This window comes from Corvus hawaiiensis, chromosome 8 (genome assembly GCF_020740725.1).
Source record: "Corvus hawaiiensis isolate bCorHaw1 chromosome 8, bCorHaw1.pri.cur, whole genome shotgun sequence".
Lineage (NCBI taxonomy): Eukaryota > Metazoa > Chordata > Aves > Passeriformes > Corvidae > Corvus > Corvus hawaiiensis.
This window is the reverse complement of record NC_063220.1, coordinates 14,255,163-14,278,673: the sequence shown is the minus strand read 5'-3', so window position 1 is coordinate 14,278,673 and position 23,511 is coordinate 14,255,163. Positions and strand designations below refer to the sequence as shown.

Sequence of the window (23,511 nt, the reverse complement as noted above, 5' to 3'; positions counted from 1 at the left end):
ACACTTCAGGTACCAAGTAAGCTTGTTTAGCTTTCACACCTTGAGCTGATGTTTGACGGATAGAAACAAGAAAGAAACTTGTATTTCTGTACAAACAGAGTATATTTGCTATGACAGCTTCTTATGCAAAACCAGAATCCTACTCAGGCTTTTCTTACAGTCTCCTTTCAAAGTCAGATAGTTTGTTTCAGACTCCTAATAACACCTCACATGCAGCTAGTTGCTTTAAAGGCCTGAAAGAAATCTGAGAAAGATACCATGTCTGATGACAGTGCACCTGAAGGCATGAAAAAACTATACTACCACCTTCACTGAAAGGGGAACGTGGTGAAAACTAGTGGATCCTCCAAGCAACCACCTCAGGCTTAGATTACAGCAAGGGACCCAGCACAAATATTGGCTGTGTGTATGAAAAACCCCTTCACATGTGCAGGGAAGCTGTTCAGCTTCTCTTGGTGTCAGGTTTTCCCTGCAGTCTCAGAGTAACTCAACAATTAGTGTCAGGGCCTTCCTCTAAAGCTCAGGGAGAAGAAAAGCACAGTCAAAGGCTTGGCTTTAAGAAAAGAAACCATAAAAGCCCCTTTCAAAGTTAGGAATGTAATTCCAAAACGAGTTAAGCAAGCCCTACACGTTATTAGCTGGGCAGGAGGGATCTGGGACATGTGACAATGGGATCTTGGTACACATCACCAAAAAAAAAAAAAAAATTTCCAAGCCTTAGCAGGTGTAACCTATTTATCACTGTAATTTTTACAGGCAGTTTGCTGATAATTCTGTACAGACAAACCACTCCTCCTGTCAGCACACGGCTGGCTGATCTGCACCTGGAGCAGGAGCCCAGCAAAGGTAGGCAAGCAAGCTCTGGAAACCACAGCCAGGGAGACAAGGCAGGAGTCACACATGGACAGATCCACTGCAGGCTCGGGTACAGGCGACAGCTGAAGTCTCTGCCCCATCCCTCATGGCGTTAGTGTGAGGGCTGGGTAGGTTATGGTCCAGGACTCCGGTCAGCTCCTTAGGGGGATGCAGCTGTACTTTCACACAGGCAACTTTTGTATGTTCAGGCAGCAGTGCTTTTATTTCTATGCTCTGAAGTATACCTTAAGGGCTTCTAATTTTAGTTGAGCTTTTAAACAATTCCTGGAAATCTGAGCTGTAGTCATCTCATACAAAAATCTGCCTTTTAGTTAAGTGTGTAGGGAACAGACTCCTGCAGAGCTGTGAGACACCTGCAGAGGAGGAGGCAGCAAGAGAAAATTTTTAGGAGTTTTATTTCAACTGCGATCTGTAATTTTGATATGTTCAAAGTGACCTGTAAAAACAAGATGCAATTGCTTTATGTTCCCTCTTCATGATACCAAAAGAGAGCTTTTAAAGATTGTGTTGTCTGCAATTTTCGAGTAGGTGGGTATGAAGGAACTTAATTAATTCGTAATTCATAGGTGTGAAGTCATTCACATTTCTTTTGATTTTCCTACTAGACAGCTGAGAACACCTTGGATTTCAAGTAACAAGAGTCTGCATCAAATGTACCAGATCAGGGGAAACAGCACTCTCACAAACTGGGACCCTTCCAGCATCGTAACATCTATTAAAGTGTCTCAAGAATAACTACATTAAAAAGATCCACTTTCTCTTTAATCTCTTTTCCATCTTCATTGTATCAAAGTCCATAATCCTAGATTTGCCTTAACACTTCAAGCTCAGTTTTTTGAAATTGCTTTTCATCTGTAGCTCTGTTCCTCTGTACATGAATCATATTCCTAAACAGGTCCAAGAACCTGCTACTCACTTCCAGTTAAAACCTCCATTCAGCCAGTACCCTTGTTTAGGCATCTGCCAGAGCAGAGTTTGCAGCTTAAGAAAATAGTGATTTGCTGAAGTATATTCCTGAATCAGGATTTAAATCCTCCCCCTCCCCGAGACCCACTTTTGTCATGCCTCTAGGAAATTAGAGAGCTCAGCATGCTCAGGCAGGAAAGCCAGTGGTGATCCGTCTTACTGCAGACACCAGAGCGAGCTCTGCACTGCTGCCGTTTGACTCTGAGGAGCCACGACACAAAGGCTCAGCTTTGCTTACATGGGCAGATGAAACTGTGATGTTCAGGAATTCCCTTAATTAAACCAGCTTCACTCACAAAACGTAAGTTTACTTCCAACTTTCAGATCCTTCATGCTGAGCTCAGGGAATTGCCTCCTTACAGGTTTAGTTTAAACACCAAAACTAGCAGGTGCACTGGAAGCTGAAGCTTCCTGCTCTTCCCCTCCCAGCAGCTCTCATTTCCACAGAGGAGCAATGAGCAGAGCCTCTCATTTCACATCTGAGGGAGTATCTGCATTGTAGCAAGTGACCCAGGTGGTATGTATGTGGGGTTACAGTCCACTGCTACTCCCCAAAGGATCTGTTACTTCAGAAGGTGACCAGATATGCTCCTGCAGCTTCCAAAGAGGCAGCTGCCTCTTCCAATAACAGATCGAGCAGCTCAAAACGCACCCTGAGTCCAAACAAGCTGAAGGAAATTAGCAGGTGACTTTTAAAGCTGCCTAACAGGGCTAATTGTGTTTCTTTTCTACTTTTCTAAGAGACAACAGCATGGAAGCTTCTTTCTGGGTCTGGGTGCAACATCTTGTGCAATCTTGTCATGATACAGGAAACAGCTTTAAAAGAAGAAATCAAGACTGTGTTCCTTTAAGTTTGAACAATTTCATCTTAGCAGTGAGAAACTATCAGCAAGTCCTTCAGGAAAAGCAGAAAAACTTGGTATTTGTGATAATCGCAGGACTAAGTGTCGATTAAAAATGTTCTGGGACAAGCCTGCACAGTGTAATACATCCTAAAGAATGGCAGATGGGAATATGGTTCATCACTTTCAAAGGTTATTTTCATAGATTTGACAGATGTATTCAGATATACAGAAAAAAAAATATGATAAATGATAGTTTACTGCACAAGGCTTTCAAGCTATTTACACGTAAGAACTCACTATTCCTGAATAAGTGCAAGATGTAGTCCCTAGTTAAACCAAGTTTTTTGTTTAAGAGAGATTTGCCTGGTAAAGCTAAACCAATGACAACACCCTATTACCATTCTGCTTTTTGTTTTTAATACCAGTATTAGTATACAAGGAATACAATAATTAGTTTGTAATGTAACAGTTATTTAATGATCTTAAAAAACAAAAAAGGCACGGAAAAATGCAAACCCTAAATTACCTACTTTTCAATACCATATGCTAAGAAAGGTAATTTCTCAGGAGAAAAGAAACCTGGGCTAGATATTGTGCAGCATTATGAATTTTCCTAAAGGTAGGAAATCCCTATGCCTCACTCTCAAAATCATCCCAGAACTGAACACAAAGGTTAGCAGAAATGCCTAAACTCACGTGGGTTCCATTACATACCACTTACTGTAACCTACTTTTTAGTATTCAGCATTTCAGTATCAATAATGCATAACATCAAAAGTAGTTCAACCCAAAGTACAATCATGAGAAAGTAAACATGGATCTTGGAGAAGGGCCGGCTGCAGTGTGGTGTCACTGCTGGATTTGCCTTGTGCCCCTGTGCAGGGGGACAAAAAGATGGAGTAGCTGGAGCTTTCCCTGTGCTAATGGGGAGCTGGGGACCTGCCCCCTCTGCAGAAGAAGAGCAGAGAAAGCAAAGCTGCAGAGAAAAAAGCATCACCAGTGCCCTGGTGAGCAGCTAAGCAAGGTGCCTGTGCCTGATGACGTGTGCTCCAGTACACAGCCCCGCTGCCCAAACCGGCGCTCTGCCCGCTGTCACCCCACAGTCCAGAACCCGCGTGGGGCTCTGGCCACGCTTTCACTACCCCCGAGCCTACCTTGGCTCATTACTAAGTGCTCAGTGAACATCACTACATCACCCATCACCTTTTATTTTCCCTCCTGAGAGACTGTTTGTTCTTCACTGGATAAATTATTCACCATTAAGGAAATTAAGGTGGCCAGTAGGGAAGCGCAAATTAGAGTACGGGAGTTCATGAGACTGGGCTGCTAAGAGACATTGTTTCAGCTTTCACATGTATTCCCTACCCAGCTGCTAAAGCAGCTTTATCGTCAATCCTATTTAGGACAAGAACCCAACAGAGTATGGAGATTCCAAAGCTCAATCCTTCAGCCAGAAATTGCTTTACCTTCTATTTTCACTTCCTCCCCTGCTTCTCCCCATTTGCAATAGTTTGCATCTCATATCCTTAGGGCTACTAGTACAGGCATTTAGAAAGCACATTAGAAACAACAGAATAGGAATCCCTTGAAGTTTTTCACAACAAAATTTATTAGAAGAATAGTGGTTTTGAAAAGTCTAGCATCCAGTGAAAACTACCATACACAACGTTACAGCTGGGAATGTGTTTCCAAAATGACATGGTCAAATAATACAATGGAGCCATTAAATCTTACACATGCACAACAAGAGAATTAGCGCTTTGACATACAATGCAAAAAATAAATGGACCACATGAAATAAAAATTTAAAAGTACTTATCACATACATTAAGACACAGCTTATTTAGTCCAGTCAAAAAATCAGAACTGCATTAAAAAAATTAATGTAGTGCAATCAAACCAAAAACCTTAATTTGTGATCATAAGTGCTCTACTACATAAAACATTGATCATAGCAAGGAACAAAAAAATTCAAATCACACAGTACAAAAAAATCTGTAAATAAATATAAACTACAGTACAAGAGAAATATTAAATTATACAATTCCGTCAAACTGTAAACAGTATATTGAAATGAGGTCCATAAGAGTAAAGGGGGGGTTCCTGTTTTTTTTTCCCATGACACTTGAACTTCTAGAGGTCAGAGAGAAATGCCATTTTCCATACTCTTCAAAGACTATGGGTTACATAAATAGAAAGAGAAGACTTTTTAGATGTAAAGTGTCAAATAATAAAGCAGAGGTGTTGCTGACTTGCGACTGCCAACGGATCACCATGAAGGCAGAACAGCAGATTTTAGTTTCAGGCTTGGCCTCCAGGTGAGCACAGCACAGAGGCCTGGCACTGCAGGTGTTTGGTGAATAGCGCTCGGCCTTAGAAAGGAGGCACCTCGTGAGGTCTGGTCCTACCCAGGAGGTGGAAGTGATTATGGACAGCCTGGACCTCTGCTGATTATCTGACAGGTTTACACGCTTGTCATACAAACACCAACTTTGGCAGAACAATTACTAATAAACTCAAAGCACTCCCGGCCCATTGGTTTCCATCACAGTGGCCAGTGCACAGAATTCTCTAAGGACATTGCATAACTAGAGTGTAGAGGTCAGACAGCCAAGGACCCGTGCTTGAGGTTAGAAGTAGTTATGGTGAGAGAGAAGCAAGAGCCACGTTAAGAAGCTGCCTCTGCTGTTCACAGAAGCAGCTGGGAATGTATTTCATTTTTAGCTGCGCTGGCTAGTAGTGGCATTTTAAAATATATAAGTTTAAGATAACATATATACTATATATGTATATAATATAATACATATTATATAATATACATAGGAATTTCTTACAATACATACCAGGAACCCCCACGCGATCTGCTCAGTAGTAATAACTGAATATACAGAATGCCACTATAAGTGTCTGAGGCACTGTGTGCTGGAGAGTAAATATGCAGCTTTAAAATCCGTTTGGCTGAGTTATACCTGGATACCTGAACTGAGTTTTAAGTTGACATTCATCAAGGATGTGCTATCAGCACGTCAAAAGAAAAGCAAAACAAAAATACAAGTCACTGCTAGGTTTAAGAAGAGAGTACAAGTACCTGAATTGAGTGAGGATAGTGTGTAAACTGTCCCTGAGGGTTTTTAAACAGTGTGTGTACAAGTTGGATTCCTAAGAACATTAGTTTAAACTTACACTGCGGACTGATAAAATACCAATGTCTGACAATTTAACAAGTGGAGGTTAAAAAGAGTTATGAGCAAACACTCAAAACATTTTATACATTTTAAAGCAGCAGTAAGCTGCTGTAAGCATACATCCCATCAGTACAAGCAACACGTGGGACTCAGATAAAGGTTTCTATTTGCAAAAAGCCCATCATATATCAATAAGTAAAGAATATTCACCTGCTAAATTAGAATGCACCTAGTTACAGACTAGCAATTCAAGATTAATTTTTTAATCAAATACTTTGCTATACTTTGCTATTACATACTAAAATTCCTTAAGATCACTAATGCTGGTATTCTAATCTATTTTTTTTTAAATGTTCCCCCTTCATTTAAGAAATATACCATTCCACAACTTAAACATTAAGATCCATTTTCAGTCCTCAGATGTAAAAAGCATGTCAATGAGTTAATATTAAAAATTTACACGGTAAAAAGGCTTGAATTTCAGCCAGAGATTCTAAATACTACTCATTCCCTGAAGGCATAAGGGAGAAAGAATCCCTACCCATTTTTCTTGTGATATAGTTTTCAAACTGAACATTAAAGAATGGTCCAAAATGTTTATTTCTTCAGTTTGGGAAATTTCCCTTCCCTACCCTTCATCCCAGATTCCAAATGTCAAGCCCTGAAATGGCCTATTGAAATGATTAATTAAAAATACCAGGCATGTATATATACATCCCCTGCCTGAACTTCAGAATATTTTGTTGTACTAGTCTTTAAAAGACAGATTAATATACCAAGAGACCTTGTGATCTGACCTGAAAAGCTGTTAATGATCCTAGATTGTACATTTAAAGTATCTCATAACCTGAAGACCAGATTTAGTTAAGACTCTGGCATTGTAACAGAAAAAGTGCTGCAGTTATTTATCCCTTTTCTGGTACTTTAGAATAGGTCAGACAAGTGCTTTTTATAGTGACAGTAAAAGTTTACATGCTTTCACGCAGGCATAAAAAGTATTATCCGCAAAAATATTTGAGAAATGTAGCACCAAGTAATTGATAAACTGTTTAAGTAGCTGTAGTAGTATCCTCATTTATGAGTAGGAAAAAAATATTAAGATAAACTGTACTAGGTGATGATGAGAGAAATTGTTTTTGATATTAACTTTTCCTGCTCCAGTCAGAATGAAGCCTTTGTCCTAATCCCTGCTCCATAAGGTAGAGTTACCATCTTGAGTCCTCCTAAATTATACTTACCAATTCAATAGAGACAACCACAGGGGCATGGGTGGGGATGTTTGTTTTTAAGAAGGTAAATTAAATGCCCTGGACAGGCTGAAAAAAGTCCTCCTTCCTAGTACGTCACCCAGGAAAACTGATTTTGCAACTGGGCTAAGAGATTTTTGTGAGGATTAAATAAAGCTCTCTTAATATCAAGGGGTTTATGACAATACCTGAATATGGGCATAATTCAGTAGGACATGAGGTCCAAAACTGCTGCTGTGATACTGGTTTAGAGACTTGGCCCCAATCAAAGAAAGAACAGGAAAGAGGGAGAGAGGCGGATGCTGGAATGCTCTAAATACTTAACAGCTTTTTCTGGTATATGTGAAGTGGATCTACAGATCATTTTGAGTTTGTAATACCTCTCTGCCTAGTGGTCATCACAGCACACTGTGTTTATACACTGGATAATTTGAAATGAGTTACTATAGTGGCTACTTTATCTGCTACATTCATCAGAACTGCATATAATTAGCAGCGCAGATTTTCAGGTTTCTGATGGTTCCAATTACTGAATTTTCAATATAATTCAGGATCAAGTAGAAACCTTTATAGTACCAAACTAGCTCAAAACTATTTTTTACACCTTTTTTAAAACAATATTAGTCAACATTATGTACTGATGCCAAGAAAAAGCAACATTGACCTAGACTGAAATTACATTTAATTTCTGAAACATTTGTGGGAATACCTAGAAGTTTCTGATCCTCATGAAAATGAAGGAAACAACCCTTCCCATCCTACTTCTAACATCTGGCAGAGAATTTAAGCTATTTAAAATATTGTGACAAAGCTTTCAGTAAGGTTAATAATTTTGCCTTCATAAGAGTTTGGACTGCAACAAGAGTATGCATTCTTACACTGAAGAGTTAAAATTTTGTCTTCACTGAAGAAAGAGGTCTTTACACTATAGATGCAGCCACACTGTTTTTGAGAAAAAAGGGAACAGCAGAGTGCTCCCTTCACTCCTTGGACACTGTGTTCTTCTCCTAAGACTCAAGACATCTTAAGAGCATTACTTGAAAGTAAACTGGAAAGAAACACATGGCAATTCCAGTTTTGCCTGTATAACAATTGTTGCAGATGATACAAAGAGCAATTCAATCAGAACTAAAAAGTTGTTTCACAAAGCTTACTCAACCCTAAAGCCCCTGAATCACTTTGCCAGCTCCCATGAATTTCCAGGGAAAGGCAATGTACTCCCGGGTGTTCATGAAAGAAATACTTAGATGCAAATGTTGGCCTGCCAAAAGACAAAGCACAGACTACTCCTTGTCTGCTCTTACCCAGTCTAAACACATGTGCAGTTACCTCCTGTGTTTAGGAATATCCTCCAGAGGTGGAAAGTTCTACAAAAAAAGGTTGTGTAGGAGTTGCAAAAGAACACAGAAGCTGAACACATTCCCTTACTAGAGGCATTATCCAATATGTACCCCTGCACCGTTAAAAATAATTTTTTCTCCAATTGCCAAAAAAGTTCAGAGTTTCACTTCAGGTCTAGCAGTAGGGTTGGTAATGCAAGCATCAAGTTACGAGTTCTGCAACAAAAAGAAAGCAAAGGCATACCTGTATTGCTTATGCAGCAACTTCTCCTGTGCAACAGGGAAAAAAATGAGAAATTCTAAAGAAAACTGTCTTGAACCTTTAGAAAAAAATCAGGGAGTGACTGGAAAATAAATTATCTTTAGACAGAAATAAAAACAAGTCCAGAAACGTGTCCCTACAATATCTAACTGGAAACGTTCAACTCTATAGCTGTACTTAAGCATTACGGCCACAATAATGCCTACAACACTGTGGAATGAGGATCCAGCTGGCTGAAAGTGAGGTAATAGTTTGTAATAGGTCAGAGTTCTAAAAAAGCACTTTTACATCTTACAAGTCCAAATAAAAGAAAAAAAAAAAAAGGACACATTTCATACGTGTTGGGCTTTCTCACCAGAACTGTACGATAATTAACTCCACACCAGGACCCCTACCACACTAAGCCTTACTCATCTTCAATTATATGCTGCAGCAAAGATTTACCAAGCGACACCTAAACTTCAGTACAATATGAAACTTCGATTCTTAAAACTTTATACACACAAAATAGAAGATTACTTTTCTAGGATGGGGTAGGGAGGGGGATTCTCCTTCATGGTACTTGGACTGAAAAACTAGTTTTCAGAGACTGCCACAAATATAATTCACAGTTTCTTGCTGTCAGGCTTTTTCAGCTACATCAACGTAGTACACAACAATACTGTTAAGTCCAATAACTACATTGGATGGACATTCTCGGGAGTAAGAGAAAACTAGTGACAAAAAATACCCGAAAGGTCTCCTCCTAACAATGTCTCGATTTTTACAGGGTTGCAGTTTGTCTATGTTACACATTAATGCGATCTCAGAAGAGCAGCAGGAGAAGGGTCTAAAAATCTTTCTCCTGTCCAAGTGATCCAAGTAACATAAGCATCCACTTGCCAGAAATAAGATGAGAAACAAGGCTTTTGTTACAAAGACCGCAATGAACCACACCTTCCCACACCAAAATATGGTCAACCAGGGATTCTGGCCATGCAAACTGCTGGTCAGCAGAAAATTAAGCATGCTAATGGACAAACATTAATTCCAATCATATATTTAAAATGATCCCAAATACTACTAGTTAGCTACACTGAAAGCGCCTGCAAAAAATATGTAGTGAAAATTGAAACAAAATCTTAGTGATCACTGCAGCACTTAGAGTGATACTAGTCTAAAGTGATGAATCACCTCAGAGAAAATACGTTAGATGGGACTTTGAAACAAAAAGGTAACATTAAAAGGTGCACCTGAATATTACAGACTAAATTTACAAAACCTACAATAAGGTAAAATATATATCTTTTGAATATTCAGCAGCTTTTTTTTAAATTTGTTTTTATTTTTTGAGAGGCTCATGAAATTTTAAAAAGGGACCACTAACTAATCTCAACCATGCTTCACAAAACAATAATGGCTATTTCATATTGCAGTTACCAACGTAATGCAATTAGTGCTTAAAAAATAATCTACACTTTTTCTTTTTTTTCCTTTTTAAACAGAGACCTTTGGAGGAAATATGGTTGTTCAAAAGCTTCTCGAAAAAGAAAGATTACCTGAATATTAAGTTATCACAGATCAAGTGTTGTGTTTAAAAGCTTTGCAGTTATGAGTATTACAATCTTCAGGTCTCAGGACATATAAACTGAGAAAGTTACGTGTTTGGTTTGTTGTTGGTTTTTTTTTTTAAATCCACTTTCTAACCAAAGCAAATAAAGAGTACTCAACTTCTCACTATCTATTTACAATTCTTAGCCTACAGTCTGAAATGACAAGACAAATTCTCTTTTAAAACTGCAGCATTAAAGGGTAGGCACACCATTCTTCTGCTGCACGATTGTCACCCACTTAAACATACACATACAAAATATTTAGGTTAGTAAAATGAGCACTCCACTTACACTACAGTGACAAGTTTTATAAAACTCAACTCATGTTGCTTAAATAAGGACAACTGCAAAAGGTTAAACCTCTCTCAACAGTAAAACTGTGTTACTTTTTTTTTTTTTAAGCTTGCAACAAACTTTCTACCATAACCTCCAACAGCAGATGAAACCACACCTTAAACTGCGCCTTTATTGCAATCACCAGCTAAACTGGAACGTATTGCAGAGTTTATATACTGCTACTGAGCTTAAACTGCTTTAAATGCCAAGATGACAACTAGAAAGCTACAAGGAACCAGGATTTTGAGGACTAAAATATATTAAGTAAACAAAAATAAAGTATACTTGGGGCCAAATGCCCAGTCCATTTCAAGAATGAGCAGTGCATATTTAAAACAACAGCAATGGTGTGCCTAACCTTCGAAAATACGAAGTTGCTGGGGGTGGGGAGAGGCTAATAGAGTCAATTGTTCCAGAAGTCATTCAGCATCCCTAGGGCTACCTAGGCCACCCTCCCATGAACTTTGAGAAACCACTTTCACTGACATCACTTAATGCTCTCACACAAAAACTCCAATGCTTCTTTTGGTTGTGCAAATGGGGGAAAAAAATGGTAATTTCTATCTACCTTTTGCACAGATTAAGACCAAATTGCTTCTACCTGAAGAACCAGTAATTATGATTTGGTCATGTTGTGGTAAATCCAGTAAGCTCCACTTAGTTACTGACCACTCCCGCAGAAAGTATCAAAGATAAAAGTTCAGTACAAAACTTATCCTGGATCTCCAGATAATCATAACGGTATCACCATATTGAAAAAAACCCAGATTTGTGGTTTAAGGAGTGCTTTTTTTTTGTGGTGTTTAAATGCTTATTCTAGCATGTGCTAAACCACTATCAAAATAGATTAAATAAAAACAACAACAAAAAAGCAGGACTTCATAAATAAATTCCTGCTACTGGCAACTGTAATATTTAAAAAGGAAACACCCATTCATTGAGTGTTCGACCCTGACAGTATTACAGATAGATATGATGCAGAGCCTGAATTAGATCAGGCTACCAGTGTTATACTTCTTCCCTGAACATTAACAAGCTCCTTCACTAATGTGGATATTTGGGCAGACTACTGAGGTTGTAACGTTTGAGATCACCATTTTGTGGGCTATTTTTTTTCCTTTTTTTTTTTTGTTTTTGTTTTTGTTTTTGCAGTATCACAGTAGTTTGTTACGCAAATCCCCCATCCCTGGATTAGAGTCATAAACTAGCTGTTGGAACCACATAGTTTAGTAAACTCAGAATCAAGTCTGTAAAAAGCGTAAAGGTCACAAAGAACCATAGTTCTGGTACAATGAGGCATACCCCAATACATCATTTAGTGTACCCTGACTGCTCCTGACTGTGAGAAGCTTGTCTTCCGTGAGATAAGGCTACATCCTCAAGCAGGTGAGTCTAAATATCACCCTTCAAAAACACCAAATAAAATTACAGTGAAGGTAGTGTTATAAATAATTAACTGACATTTTCTGAAGGTAGTGTATGTAAGTTTTCCCTCCCCTCCCCTCCGGGTGAGCACTAAGCAGATAGCAAATGGTAAGTATGGTTAATTTAGAAAGAAAACAGTGGAGAGCCTACTTAGACCCAACTGATTATCTATCTAGTCGACAAATCTGGTTCAAGAGAGGTACCATTCCTAAATAATTTGATTTAGCTTAAATCTTTCAATCAACTGGATCAACAAAAATAAGAGGGGGAAAAAAGATTTCTGAAACATTTTTGAAGAATGACAGTCTGATTTTCATTTGAAAATTGCCTGGTTTTAGGAGAGTGTCAGTTTAACAAAGTGGACTTATATAAAGGCAGATAAGAAAAATCCAACATCAGAAGTTCAGGCAGGCTCTACAGGCAAGATGTCCACTTCCACAGATCTGCATTCTTTGTGAGGTAACTCTCTATTACAGAGAAACATGCAAAAGGCAAAAGAAAAAAAAAAAAAGGAACAAAGAAAGAAAGAGGGCAGTGGGCAGGTGAAGGAGGGAAACTGTGCCATACCAGGCTAGAAAAATTTACAAATGTGACATTCAGAGCACATCTTTCACCTGTGTTCACATAAGTCTATGCTGAACTGCAAAGGAAAGAGCATTGCAGTAAACAGGAGACTCAGGTGCGCTCAGTGATGGTTGAACTATGCAGTAGTGCTCACCCAGTTTGCAAAGTAATTGGCACTCTACAACATCCCTATTCATCTTTCAATTCATTTGCACTTTGTGCCGCTTCTCCCTGGGGATCTAATTCAATCTTTACTGAAACATCCTGCCCCTCCGACTTCATTAATTTCATTTTTTTCTTTGGAGGGTTTTTCAAAGTGCCCAGCCTCTCTTTAACTTTGTACTCCAGTGTACTGTGGGGGATCCCATAAATACTCTGAGCTTTGGAAACACTCATTTTCCCGCTCATAACCACAGAGATTGCTTCCTCCAGTATCTCGCTGTTGTACTGTCTGTATCTCCCTCTTTTCTTCCTAGGTTGCTTGGAGCCAGGATCTCCCTCTTGATCGGAGGTGGGATATGGCTGTCCAGAGGTAGACTGCTCAGCATCTGAGCCCCAGGAATCTGGTCCAGCATCCAGCAAACTTCTCCTATTTTGTTTTGGAAGGATAGCCCTTAACTTTTTGCTAAGCGCGCTCTCCGTTTGTGAACCCATTACCAAAGAGCTATAGCTGTACTGGTCACCAGTGCGGGACTCCCATGAAAGGTCCATGCCTCGAACTTGTGGTATCTTTAAATCCACAGGAGATGAATGGCTCACGTCCTTTTTCCCATCCTGTTTAGTTTGAAGTGCCATTTTTTGAAAGGCAGAGTTTTCTGTAAGAAAAGGAAGGTCACTGATGTTGCTGAGTGCACCATTTCCCCTGAATTTCATGCGGCTGAAATTGAATTCGTAGTGTGGTTTTGCCCAAGAAGCCTCCCTGGATAATATTAAGTGCTGTCCATGATTCTGTAGTCCAGATGGCCCATGGCTGGCAGCCGTAGAAAACTGGTTTCTGCTCAGCAGTTCTTCACTAATCTGGAGTGATCGAGCCAGCGGTACTTTAAGAGATGTGGAGTGGCCATAACCTTCCCTGGTTCCATCCTGCAAGCTTCTTGGAGGTACCCCATCACCACTCTGTAGTCCCTCCGGATGGTGCTGGCTGGGTCTCCCAGGTCGCCTAATTGGATGGAAGGAAACTGATGTGAGCAGGACTTGCACAGGTAGGGAGGGATGGGTGAGGGGGCCACTCCTTTATTAGAAGGCCTTGCTTGGGTAACATCACTTTTTGTGTTATTTATTTTTCTCTAAATTTTTTTTTTATTATTTTAATTTTTTTTTTTTAAGTCTCAGCATCAGTCAGTTTTAAAACTTGTTCGCAAAAAAAGAGAAGCTTTTTGGGCAAAGAAAAATGAAACCTGTTGGCTGGTCTCTGGTTGGGTTCACAAATTCTCGGAGTAGAAAAGACTTCGCGCAAGCGTCTGAAAATAGCACCTTAATTACAAAGTAGTAATCAATCGCCATAGATCTACACACAACTGTGTTACTGGTGTGACGTTACCACTAAACAAGCACAGTAATAAAAGAGTAAGCCAAAGTGCAACATATTCAACATGCAAATATGACTGCCACCTGCAGTATCTATACATAGGTGGAAACCCTGGACAGTGTTTGCTTACATCATATTGAAGAATTGCTGCTCAGGATAAAAGAAAAAGCTTAGCAGGCCTCAAAGGTATTTGCCTGACTTTCATTAAGCACCAAATATGAAAGCTGGGATACCGCAGATCACAAAGAAAAACGCTGCATTACACTAGACTTACCAAACCGCTCTCTTAACAACTAATTGCATATATACACAGCCCTGAATCTCATTTGATATAAAGCATGGCTAGGAAAAGAAAGATCTAAGTTCCAACTGTCATCCAGATCAAGGGTTAGCAAAAAAAAGGCGGTATGTATTTTTACCATTTCCCTTTCATCACAAATGTTTTTTCTATGCCATAAAGTACTACTGCTGCAGAGAATCACATCTATTTTAACGCTTTGATTGCTTAGCCCCCTATAGTTATTAAGTCACATAGGTTTCAAAATCCACCTCCAAATTTCTCCACGTTCAGCATACAAATTAACAAAGAGGATCTATTTTGATGCTCTCGGACACTATACTGGTGTAAAGCCCTCTGGCTAAGTCAGTATTATTTAAGGATAGGATATATAGTACTGAAAACCTACATTATTATTTTTAACATCACACTGGGATTTTAAAAAGTCTTTAGAGAAAAGACATCCACTGAAAGGACCTGGTATGTAACATACACAATGCTTGATACACATGCTGTTTACTTCTCTCCAGGATGCAACAAGTCATAGATGTGCACAACAAGAGTCAACAAGGATTCAGAACAAAATCCAGAGAAATGGATCAAAGTTTGCAGTTCCAGAGAACCCTCTCAGACAGTGTGCATTCTCCACCCCTTCTACAGCATGTATCAGCATCACAGTGTGCACCAGTGATTCTACACCTAAATAAAGGTCATAGTGGTAGCTAATAATGCTACACCTGACTTAGTGATGCTAAACAAACTGCAGCCAGCCTCATATACCACACACCTGTACGAGTAACCACAGGTGCCAGTATGCCCCATCCTCTTTGGACCCACAAGACTTAGCAGGACAGTAACAGATGCCGGCCTTGTCATCCCTGTGTGTTGGACTTTGGCCCTCACTTGATTCACAAACAAGGGAACAAACAGTACAGAGCCTCAGTGGCTTCTGCTGCCTTCCTAGGAAAATAAAGCTGGAAATAACCTGTTCAGAATTAAAAGTGCTGCTGGGGAATGTTTATGCTAAAGAACTGTAAAAAGTATTAAGACTAAATTTTAAAGAAGGATTGAAGTATGTTATTAATAGAAATATTAAACGGAAAAGTAATCTTGAAGGGAGAAATCTGAGACAGTAATATTTTTCCAAAGAGAAATGCAAAAATTCAATCAGCTGTTAGCAGTACGTGGGACTGATGGTTGGGAGTGGGTTGTTAGTTCAGATTTTCAAGTTTTTCAAAGGCTATCATAAAGCTAAATCCAGCAATTAAATAGCACTTTAAACCATATACTATTTCTGTACTTCAATAAAAAAATTATTTGTTCACAGTAGCTTCAAGATAATCAACACCCAAAACCCCTCTTAGTCCCAGTCAGCCTCTCCAGTACAACCCTAGCTAAGAGTAACGGGATTCTAAATGTATGCAAACAGTGACCATTAGAAATACAAAACCTGAAGATTTTTTTTTAAATTTAACAGTATTTCACAACTTGAACTGACTAGGCAAGAGTAGTACACCATGTACTTTGTGATTATTTTTTTAAAAAACTTGTTCAGTACTACAGTACAATCGCAAATCCAAAGTCACATTTAAAGTTTTCTGAACTACCAGACTCCCTGTCCCATGTCCTTTTTTAAGTTGTGGTTTATGCTAGGAAATATTAACAAAAATCATGCAGTGATTTAAATCTAATCCAGCATGGTTTATCACCGGAATTATTGTTACCACTAAAATAAACTTTTCCTGTTAGCTAACTTTGCTCTAAGTGTAATGAAGTCTAAATATATTGCAAAGCCTCTAAGACTCTTCATGCATTTAACTGAACTTGCACCTCCATGGAAATCACCTATCACTAAACCCAAGAAACAGGTAATGGAAAGATCTCTGGCTAAGTACCAAACTGGCCAAAATAACAGATATTAGAGTCATTAACTGAAAGCTAAACCTGTCTCAGTTGGCAACAACTCTTATTTGGCAGGTGGGGTGAAGGTATTTGCCAAAAGTACAAGTTGAAAACACATTACTCCAAAGGGTTAACACCAAAAGTAAGTTAAAATTAACAGGAGCTAAGCACACATTTTTAGTAAAAAACTGTTTTAAAAGGTCATAGTAAGTTGCTTTCTCTTACCCATTTCCCGAAGTACTGGAGCACCCTGGAGAGTGACTCAGAGAAGTGCTGCCAGCGCAAGGACTCTTCTTAGTGGATAAATCAAGCACACCGTCTGTAGAGACAAAAGAATGACTTCAGTGTTTGAAGAAGCAGGATCAGCCATGCTGATCTTGTCTTCAGCTGAAAAGACAAAGCAAATCTTTTGAGCTAAAGTCGTTTTTAGCACACAACATATTTTGGTTTATTGTATTTTTAAACAAAGTAAGGCTTGGAATTTTTTGCAAATGGTTTACACGTGACTTCAATATAGTCTTCAGAAATCACAACAAAGATTAACAAAATTGAAAGTGCATCTGTTACAAGAGACATAGCATAAAAAATTACCTACAAATGACAGTTCTGGATACAACGAGCCTATCACATAACTACCTCTCAGTGGTCCAAAAATGAGACAATCTTCAAATTCCTGAGATATTCCTCTCCTTAAAGGGAGGCTGCAAGCCAGTATTTGGATTTTTTTTTTTTTTTAAATCCAAATCTCTTGCAGAAAAATTCATTGAGAATTTCATATTGGAAATTAAATGAACACACATATAGATGTGAGATTGCTTCTCAGTTGGCAGCCAGCTTCATCTTTTTTTTCCATGTCTCCCACAGGTCCCTACTGGAAAAGCTGCTACCTTTCTCCTCTATTGTGTCATTTTATTCCCTCTCTTCCATACGCCAAATTGGTTTTCCTGCTAGACTGCTTCTTCCACTCCCACTAATGGCACTTCCTCACACTCCCCTCATGCTCCCCTGAAAACCCTTAAGAAAGCTCTGCATTTACAGGCACCAGAAAAGGAAGCGTGTTTCACCAGAGAAGCCTTGCTCCTACTGCACTAAAGCAGCCTGAAATTCTGGTCATTTTAATAAGGGCAACATTGTCATTGAAGCAGCCCAGGCATCTGAAGTTCCTGGAAACTTTGAAACAAGGAATTTATGAGGCAAAGATAAATGAAACCTGTTGGCAAGGTAAACTCAAGACATATCAAAGCTCCTCACTCATTCCATCTAATCAAGTAAATACCACCCAACACAAGAACAATGTAAGACAGCTTTTCAGATTGCTTAAAGTTCTCATTTGACATATGGAGAAAAAACATGATAAACAGTGAACTAGAATTAACTTTATGGAAAGCTGTTCCACCCACTGCATTTGGGAACACACCATAACCCAAACTTAAGCAGGCAGAAAATTAAATTTTCTTTCTGAACAACACTTATGCAGGCATAAGAGACACAGACTGGATCAAGCCTTTCCTCCTTTTCAAGAGGCTGGACAGCACAGGCAGCTGCCCGAGGTACTTGCATCCACGCTTCCTCCCTCAGAAGGGTCAGTACGACCCAGAAGCCCCTGAGGGGACGTAGGGCCAACCTCATACCCCAGGGAGAAGCTTACAGCTAGCTGGGTTCCCCTCAACCCACTAGAACAAAATATAGCACAAAGCACCACCAGCAATCTTTCGTGACAGCCTCTGAAATCTCTCATTAACAAGTCTGGCAAAATCGCTTTCCAATTACATTAAATGTAAATTGGAAAAAAAATTTCACATCAGCAAACATTACTGTATAAATCAATACACACATATTCTACTTTCATAACAAGTGTTATGAACATTATACATTATCTTACAGCTTTTTCCATCACATGGTAGCTAAAGAACAGTTCATGTACGTGCTTTCCTCTTCACCATATCATCCTCTAATTAAAAAGAAACAGAGCAAAACTGATTCTCTCCCTCTTTCTTTCAGCAAGAAGTTTAGCAATGAGAACAGTTTAAATGTAAAACATGTTACATGCAAAACCCACTCACAAAATGCATTTATAATAAAGACAGCTAGAAACAAATGCCTATCAGCTAACTGTACAGGGCCACATTTCAAGAGAGACACTATTCAACCTCTCACTGCAGTTTGTAACTGAAGTGCAATGACAGCTTTCAGTAAGTGCTCTAAGTGCAGTATGTGTCCAGATGTCCAAGCTGCATATTACTGGAAACATAAAATGAACCTGTTTACAAAAGGCTTCATAAACCCAATTTAAAAGAATAAAGGGATACCTACTCTTCTGCCCTAGCTAGATTTTTTTTTTAAAGGCACCTTTTCCATTTGCAGATGGACAACTTACTGTGACAGAATGACTTCAAGCACTAACATTTTTCTAAAGAAGGGTATAGGGTCTAATTTTAACCAGTACGATACACTTAGGATTCAACAGTTTCAGAACAGAAAAGTTCATATACTATATCACTCACAGAATTTGCTTTTTAAAAAAGGCTTGTTTGATGGAAAGCAAGGTTTTTGAATTAAAATAAGCTCTGAAACACTGTTACAAGTTATTCAATCTGTGCTCTGCAGAACAAATCTATTTTTAAGGTAGAAAAGAGACATTTCTTCCAAATGCACAAACCTGGAAGTTTAGTGCAGTTCATGGGTATAGTTTTTACAGCCTTCACAAGGCAATTTCTCACAGACTTTTAAAAGATACTCTTCTCACACCATGACCAGAAAGAAAATAAATCAGCCCTTCAGTCAAACTGTGTACTAATCTTCAGAGAAGAGACAACATTATGATTTTAATGACCAAATGAACTTATCAGCAAGCGTACAGTCTATTTTGGCAGACTGCTTCTTGCAGCTCCCTGTAGGAACAGCACATTTATCCTCAGAGTCTAGAGCATGTCCATCCCCTTTGCCCTTCAGAAGAATCTCTCATGTCTATGGCTCTACATTCTTTCAAAAAGTCTTTTCTCTCCCAGACACACTGAACTAGTCATTCTTTTATTGTAAAAACATCTACTGCTTTTCCACTTTAATTTTTATGCAAAAGTGCAACCTTCTAATTGTCTGGTTCTGCAACAAGAATGCCATTAATGGATTGCCACGGGACGCAAGACACTGGTACGAGTCCTACCTTGTTCACTAGGTTCTGACTGAGACTTTCTGACAGTAAGGTCCAGAGGTGAGTCTTGGTCAGCCATGAGCAGTTTGCTGAGCACAGGGTTCTGAGCAGTTGCAGCCGTGGGAGAGGAGGCGACCAGAGATGCTTTCAGCAGGCTTTGGTTCTTTGTGCTATTGGGCTGGCTGGAGTCCTGAGTAGAGCTATTTTTTGAGGTATATTCAGCAGCAAACTGTCGGATCATTCGCTGCATGATCTCACGGGCCACTAGGGGAATATTGGGGTCAGAGACCCTAGGACTGTCTGCAAATATTAGAGATTTCTTTTAAGGAAGCACTTTAAATAAAACAGCTTTTATATTAAGTCATTGTTTATTTACAAAAAAAATCCAAAACAAATAGGGGAAAAAAAAAGAAAGCCAAAGATAAAATAGTTTCTGTAGAAAATGTACTTTAGTCTTAGAATACCTGAATAAGTACCATGGCTAATTCTGATACAGCCTTCCCAACATAACACTTTCCTGAAAGAAATACGCAATCTCATATTTGTTTTAAATATAGATATATTCCACCAGACCTTTAAGAGGTGTGGAAATGGAAAGGAGAGCTAGAGCTCATTCCAAAAACATTGTACTGGTTATTCAGTGGAAGAATTGCATAACTTACCTGCAGCTACAGAAGGGTAAAATGGACAATAAAGTTGCAGCAGTCCCCTCTAAGTTTACTGAGAAATAAAACCCTATAGATCTGATCATTTAAAATTATTCACATCAAGATCAGATGTTCAAGTGTCTTCCATCTCACTCTATCTATTCCTTTTGAGATTTCTACCATTGTAATCAACGCAGCATCAGCAATTACGCAAAGAACTTGCATATACACAAAAACCCAAGATGTGTCACATGACAAGTAATTATATTTCTAGAAGAGCTGCTAAATCTATTAGTAAGGGATGTGAAACAGAACAAGAAGGCATTCCAATTTATTTATATGAACTAGTGTATAAATAAAAAAGTATCTGGGCATGTGGGCAACCATAAACTTTATTGACAAAAATCACTATTTTAGACCAATAGTAATTTGTGATGTGAAAGTAAATCTCTAACTCCTAAATCACAGAAGCTAAGTCCTGCCACTTCACTTCAAACCCTGTGTTGTCTGGTCAAATCAGTTTTGGGTTTTTTAAACAAACAAACAAACCAACCCACACCCCCAAAAAACCAAAACAACAAAAACACCAACTACCCACAATACCCCCCAAAAATCCCAAAGCACACCACAACCACACCACTATTCCAGAAATGGCTCAAAAAGTTTGATTTTCTATTACCAAAGAAACATTCAGAAAAAATTGTGCAGTAGAAGACCAAATAAATCTTTAAAAGCAGCTCTCAAGAGGGAACAATGGAGAAATGTTTACTACCTCTTTTTAAAAATTTGCCCAGGTTGAAAGGTAATCTATTGGGATTGAGCTATTAGAAGCATTAGCAAAATCTTCCATGGGACATTTCAGTGTTAGATTTGCCTTTTGCTACCACTTTTGTCAAAAGTACATCAACAAACCAGCTTTACTGCATGTGTAAGAAATGACTGACATGAAGGTTTGAGCAGAGCTGCCCACAAATCAAAGAGCAGCAGTAAGCAGCCACTGTGTTTTTTGATGAAACACCATATTGACCTTTAAATATTATCAAGCCCAAATTTTTTTTTGTTAAGCACAGCTTTCTACACCTAAGATCTTATTCAGTCACCACGTACATTCTTACGGGGCATAATAGCTGTAAATTTCCAGGACGTTTATGTAAATACGTAACCATTTTCTTTAAAACATCCTGTAAATTTTACTTGTTGCTAAGTATCAAATACTATAGTTTTAAGAAGACACCAAAAAATGAGCCAAACTTAAATTTTGGTACATTTTATAATCTCACTTGTTTCCCAAATGGTCTACAAGGACACCAGCCTGGAAAAGTGTGGAGGCCTTGTTCTGCTGTGGTGACATTTCTTCCAATTTTTAACCTCTTCACTATAACCTCCTGAAGGACATAGAAAGGCTCCAGGGAGGCCCAGAGGGGCACAAATTGATGGCATGATCACACTGATACCAACTGTTCGACATGTGCTTGTAGCATATACAAGTGGGGCTGGCAGGAATGCAGAGCTCGATGGCACTTGTGTTTTCTGAACGAAGAATCAGGCCTTTACTGTGCACCATGTTCATATGTTCATTTCAAAAATGCTTACAGCTGAACATATTTACACATTCAGAAATAAAATACTACATATGCCTACAGCCATGCATCTTCGTAATTTGCAGCTTCAAAGAATCAGCCCAGAATGAAAACTCTCAAGTGCTGTTCAAGATAAACTCACTAATTCAGGACACAAAACTCCATTTTCAAGCAGAAGGGTAGGTACCTAGCACATTAAAGGCTTTTTACTTAATATAAAGCCTGAATGCTGAGGATTAAAGCTGTTCAAAAGTGAGTGGAAAATATGCGCTGGTGCCCCTCCAGCATCACTTGAAATCAACCAGATATTTATCTTGACTCCACCTTTCTAGGTTTTTTTAAGAAAATAAAACTAAAATTAACTAAAACATAGAAATCCTCAGAGAAGAAAAAATACAGCAAATAATTATCAGCTATAAATAGTCTACAGCAGTACCTCTGAGCTTTAAAGCCTTAATAGTTTTTGTGGACTTTTATACTGAAATCTTGAAAGGGCAGTATCAAACAAATAAAGGTATGATTTCATTAAACCAGAAGAAGGTCCTGTCCTGCCACAAAGTAAAGGTAACAGACAACTAGTACAACTACTACCACTCTTCTTTGACTGGAAAAATATGAATATTTGAAGGAAGGATTACTGGGTCAGAGCGCCAGGGACACAAATTTCAGAGAAAGGACATAAGATTAATGGACAGTAAACCTGTTCAAAAAGTCTGCTGATCTTGTTGATTCCCTATTCATATTCAGTACATTAATGTGTGGCCAGTGTTCAGAGAACATCTGCATTTTCTCTGATCTACCTGGGCTACAAAATGCCCATCTCAAATGTTACTGGCAGTGTGGATGGAAAGAAGAAAAAACCTAATTGCTGGCATGAAGCCAGGAGAGCTCAGCATCTCTGAGCAATGTAGGAACGTCAAGAGTTCTGCCGTTCTTTGTGTCCTCTTTGGTATGACAGTGCCTCTTTGGTATGACAGTGCCTCTTTGGTATGACAGGGGATCTTATGTCAGCAGCATGAGTTAGATTTCAAGCAATCTAAATACAGGTAAGCTTGACAATGATGCATTAAGGATTCAGAACTGACTTCCTGCCAAGCTTCTACCCCTCACCTATTACTCTTGCACCAAGCACAGCTTTGTCCGAGGAAAGAAAACAAGTGTTTATTTAAAAAAATCCTTGAAGATTCTTAGACATCTGACATGTTTCATTATCTTCATTCTGGGTATCTGGCCATGGACAGAGTATTATACCCTTCATAAGCACACTGCAACATCTGCTGCTGGCTCCCCAACAAATTTTAAAAAGCATACTTTCCTAAAGGACACACACACACATACACATCATACATAAAGATTTAAGTTTAGTGCTAAAGGAATGAAGTCTTTAATAAACAATTTGGAAGTGATGGAAGTGCTTTTTTTTTCCTCACCAGAAAAAGCAATATGGAAAAAACCTGTATTGTCTCTAGACTTATTTTTCTTAAATTCCTTCTGGATTTGAAGATAAATGGGATAAACTCAAAAGCAAAAGGAAACATTAACCTTACAAGAAAAAAGAAAACTTGAAAAGGAAGCCTTGGGATAAAGGCATTATCTGAACTATCAGTAGTAATGCAGTAACTATCCTTCCTACCATCCTGCATGTATTGCAAGAAGTATAGAAGCATCATAATGTATAGCTTGTATTTATTCGAGTCATAAAAGAAAGGCTAAGATACTGTTATCTACTTAAAACACCTTTAAATATTTTGGTCACTAGAAGGAAGGGCTGAGGACTGGCTACAGCAA

The 23,511-nt window shown here is 38.7% G+C and overlaps 1 protein-coding gene and 1 long non-coding RNA gene across 7 annotated transcripts in view; one reads left to right on the top strand and one right to left on the bottom strand.

The window, feature by feature from the left end:
* Positions 1–23,511, bottom strand: part of LCOR (ligand dependent nuclear receptor corepressor) — an 84,736-nt gene that overhangs the window by 14,841 nt on the left and 46,384 nt on the right. For 4 of the 6 annotated variants that reach the window (XR_007205142.1, XM_048311360.1, XM_048311361.1 and 1 more), the window contains exons 5-6: positions 19,509–19,796; positions 16,571–16,664 (exon numbers count right to left, since the gene is read on the bottom strand). Coding sequence is in view for 4 of the 6 variants with exons in the window: in XM_048311360.1 (XP_048167317.1) it covers positions 16,571–16,664; positions 19,509–19,796 (382 nt within the window). In the remaining 2 variants the exon portion in view is untranslated. Of the gene's footprint in view, positions 1–4,272; positions 13,798–16,570; positions 16,665–19,508; positions 19,797–23,511 lie in introns of those variants that run through there. The other 2 variants (XM_048311364.1, XM_048311363.1) reach the window with 2 other exon arrangements.
* Positions 278–1,641, top strand: LOC125329420. Its single transcript, XR_007205144.1, has 2 exons — positions 278–846; positions 1,482–1,641. It is a non-coding gene; the product is annotated as an uncharacterized LOC125329420 (long non-coding RNA).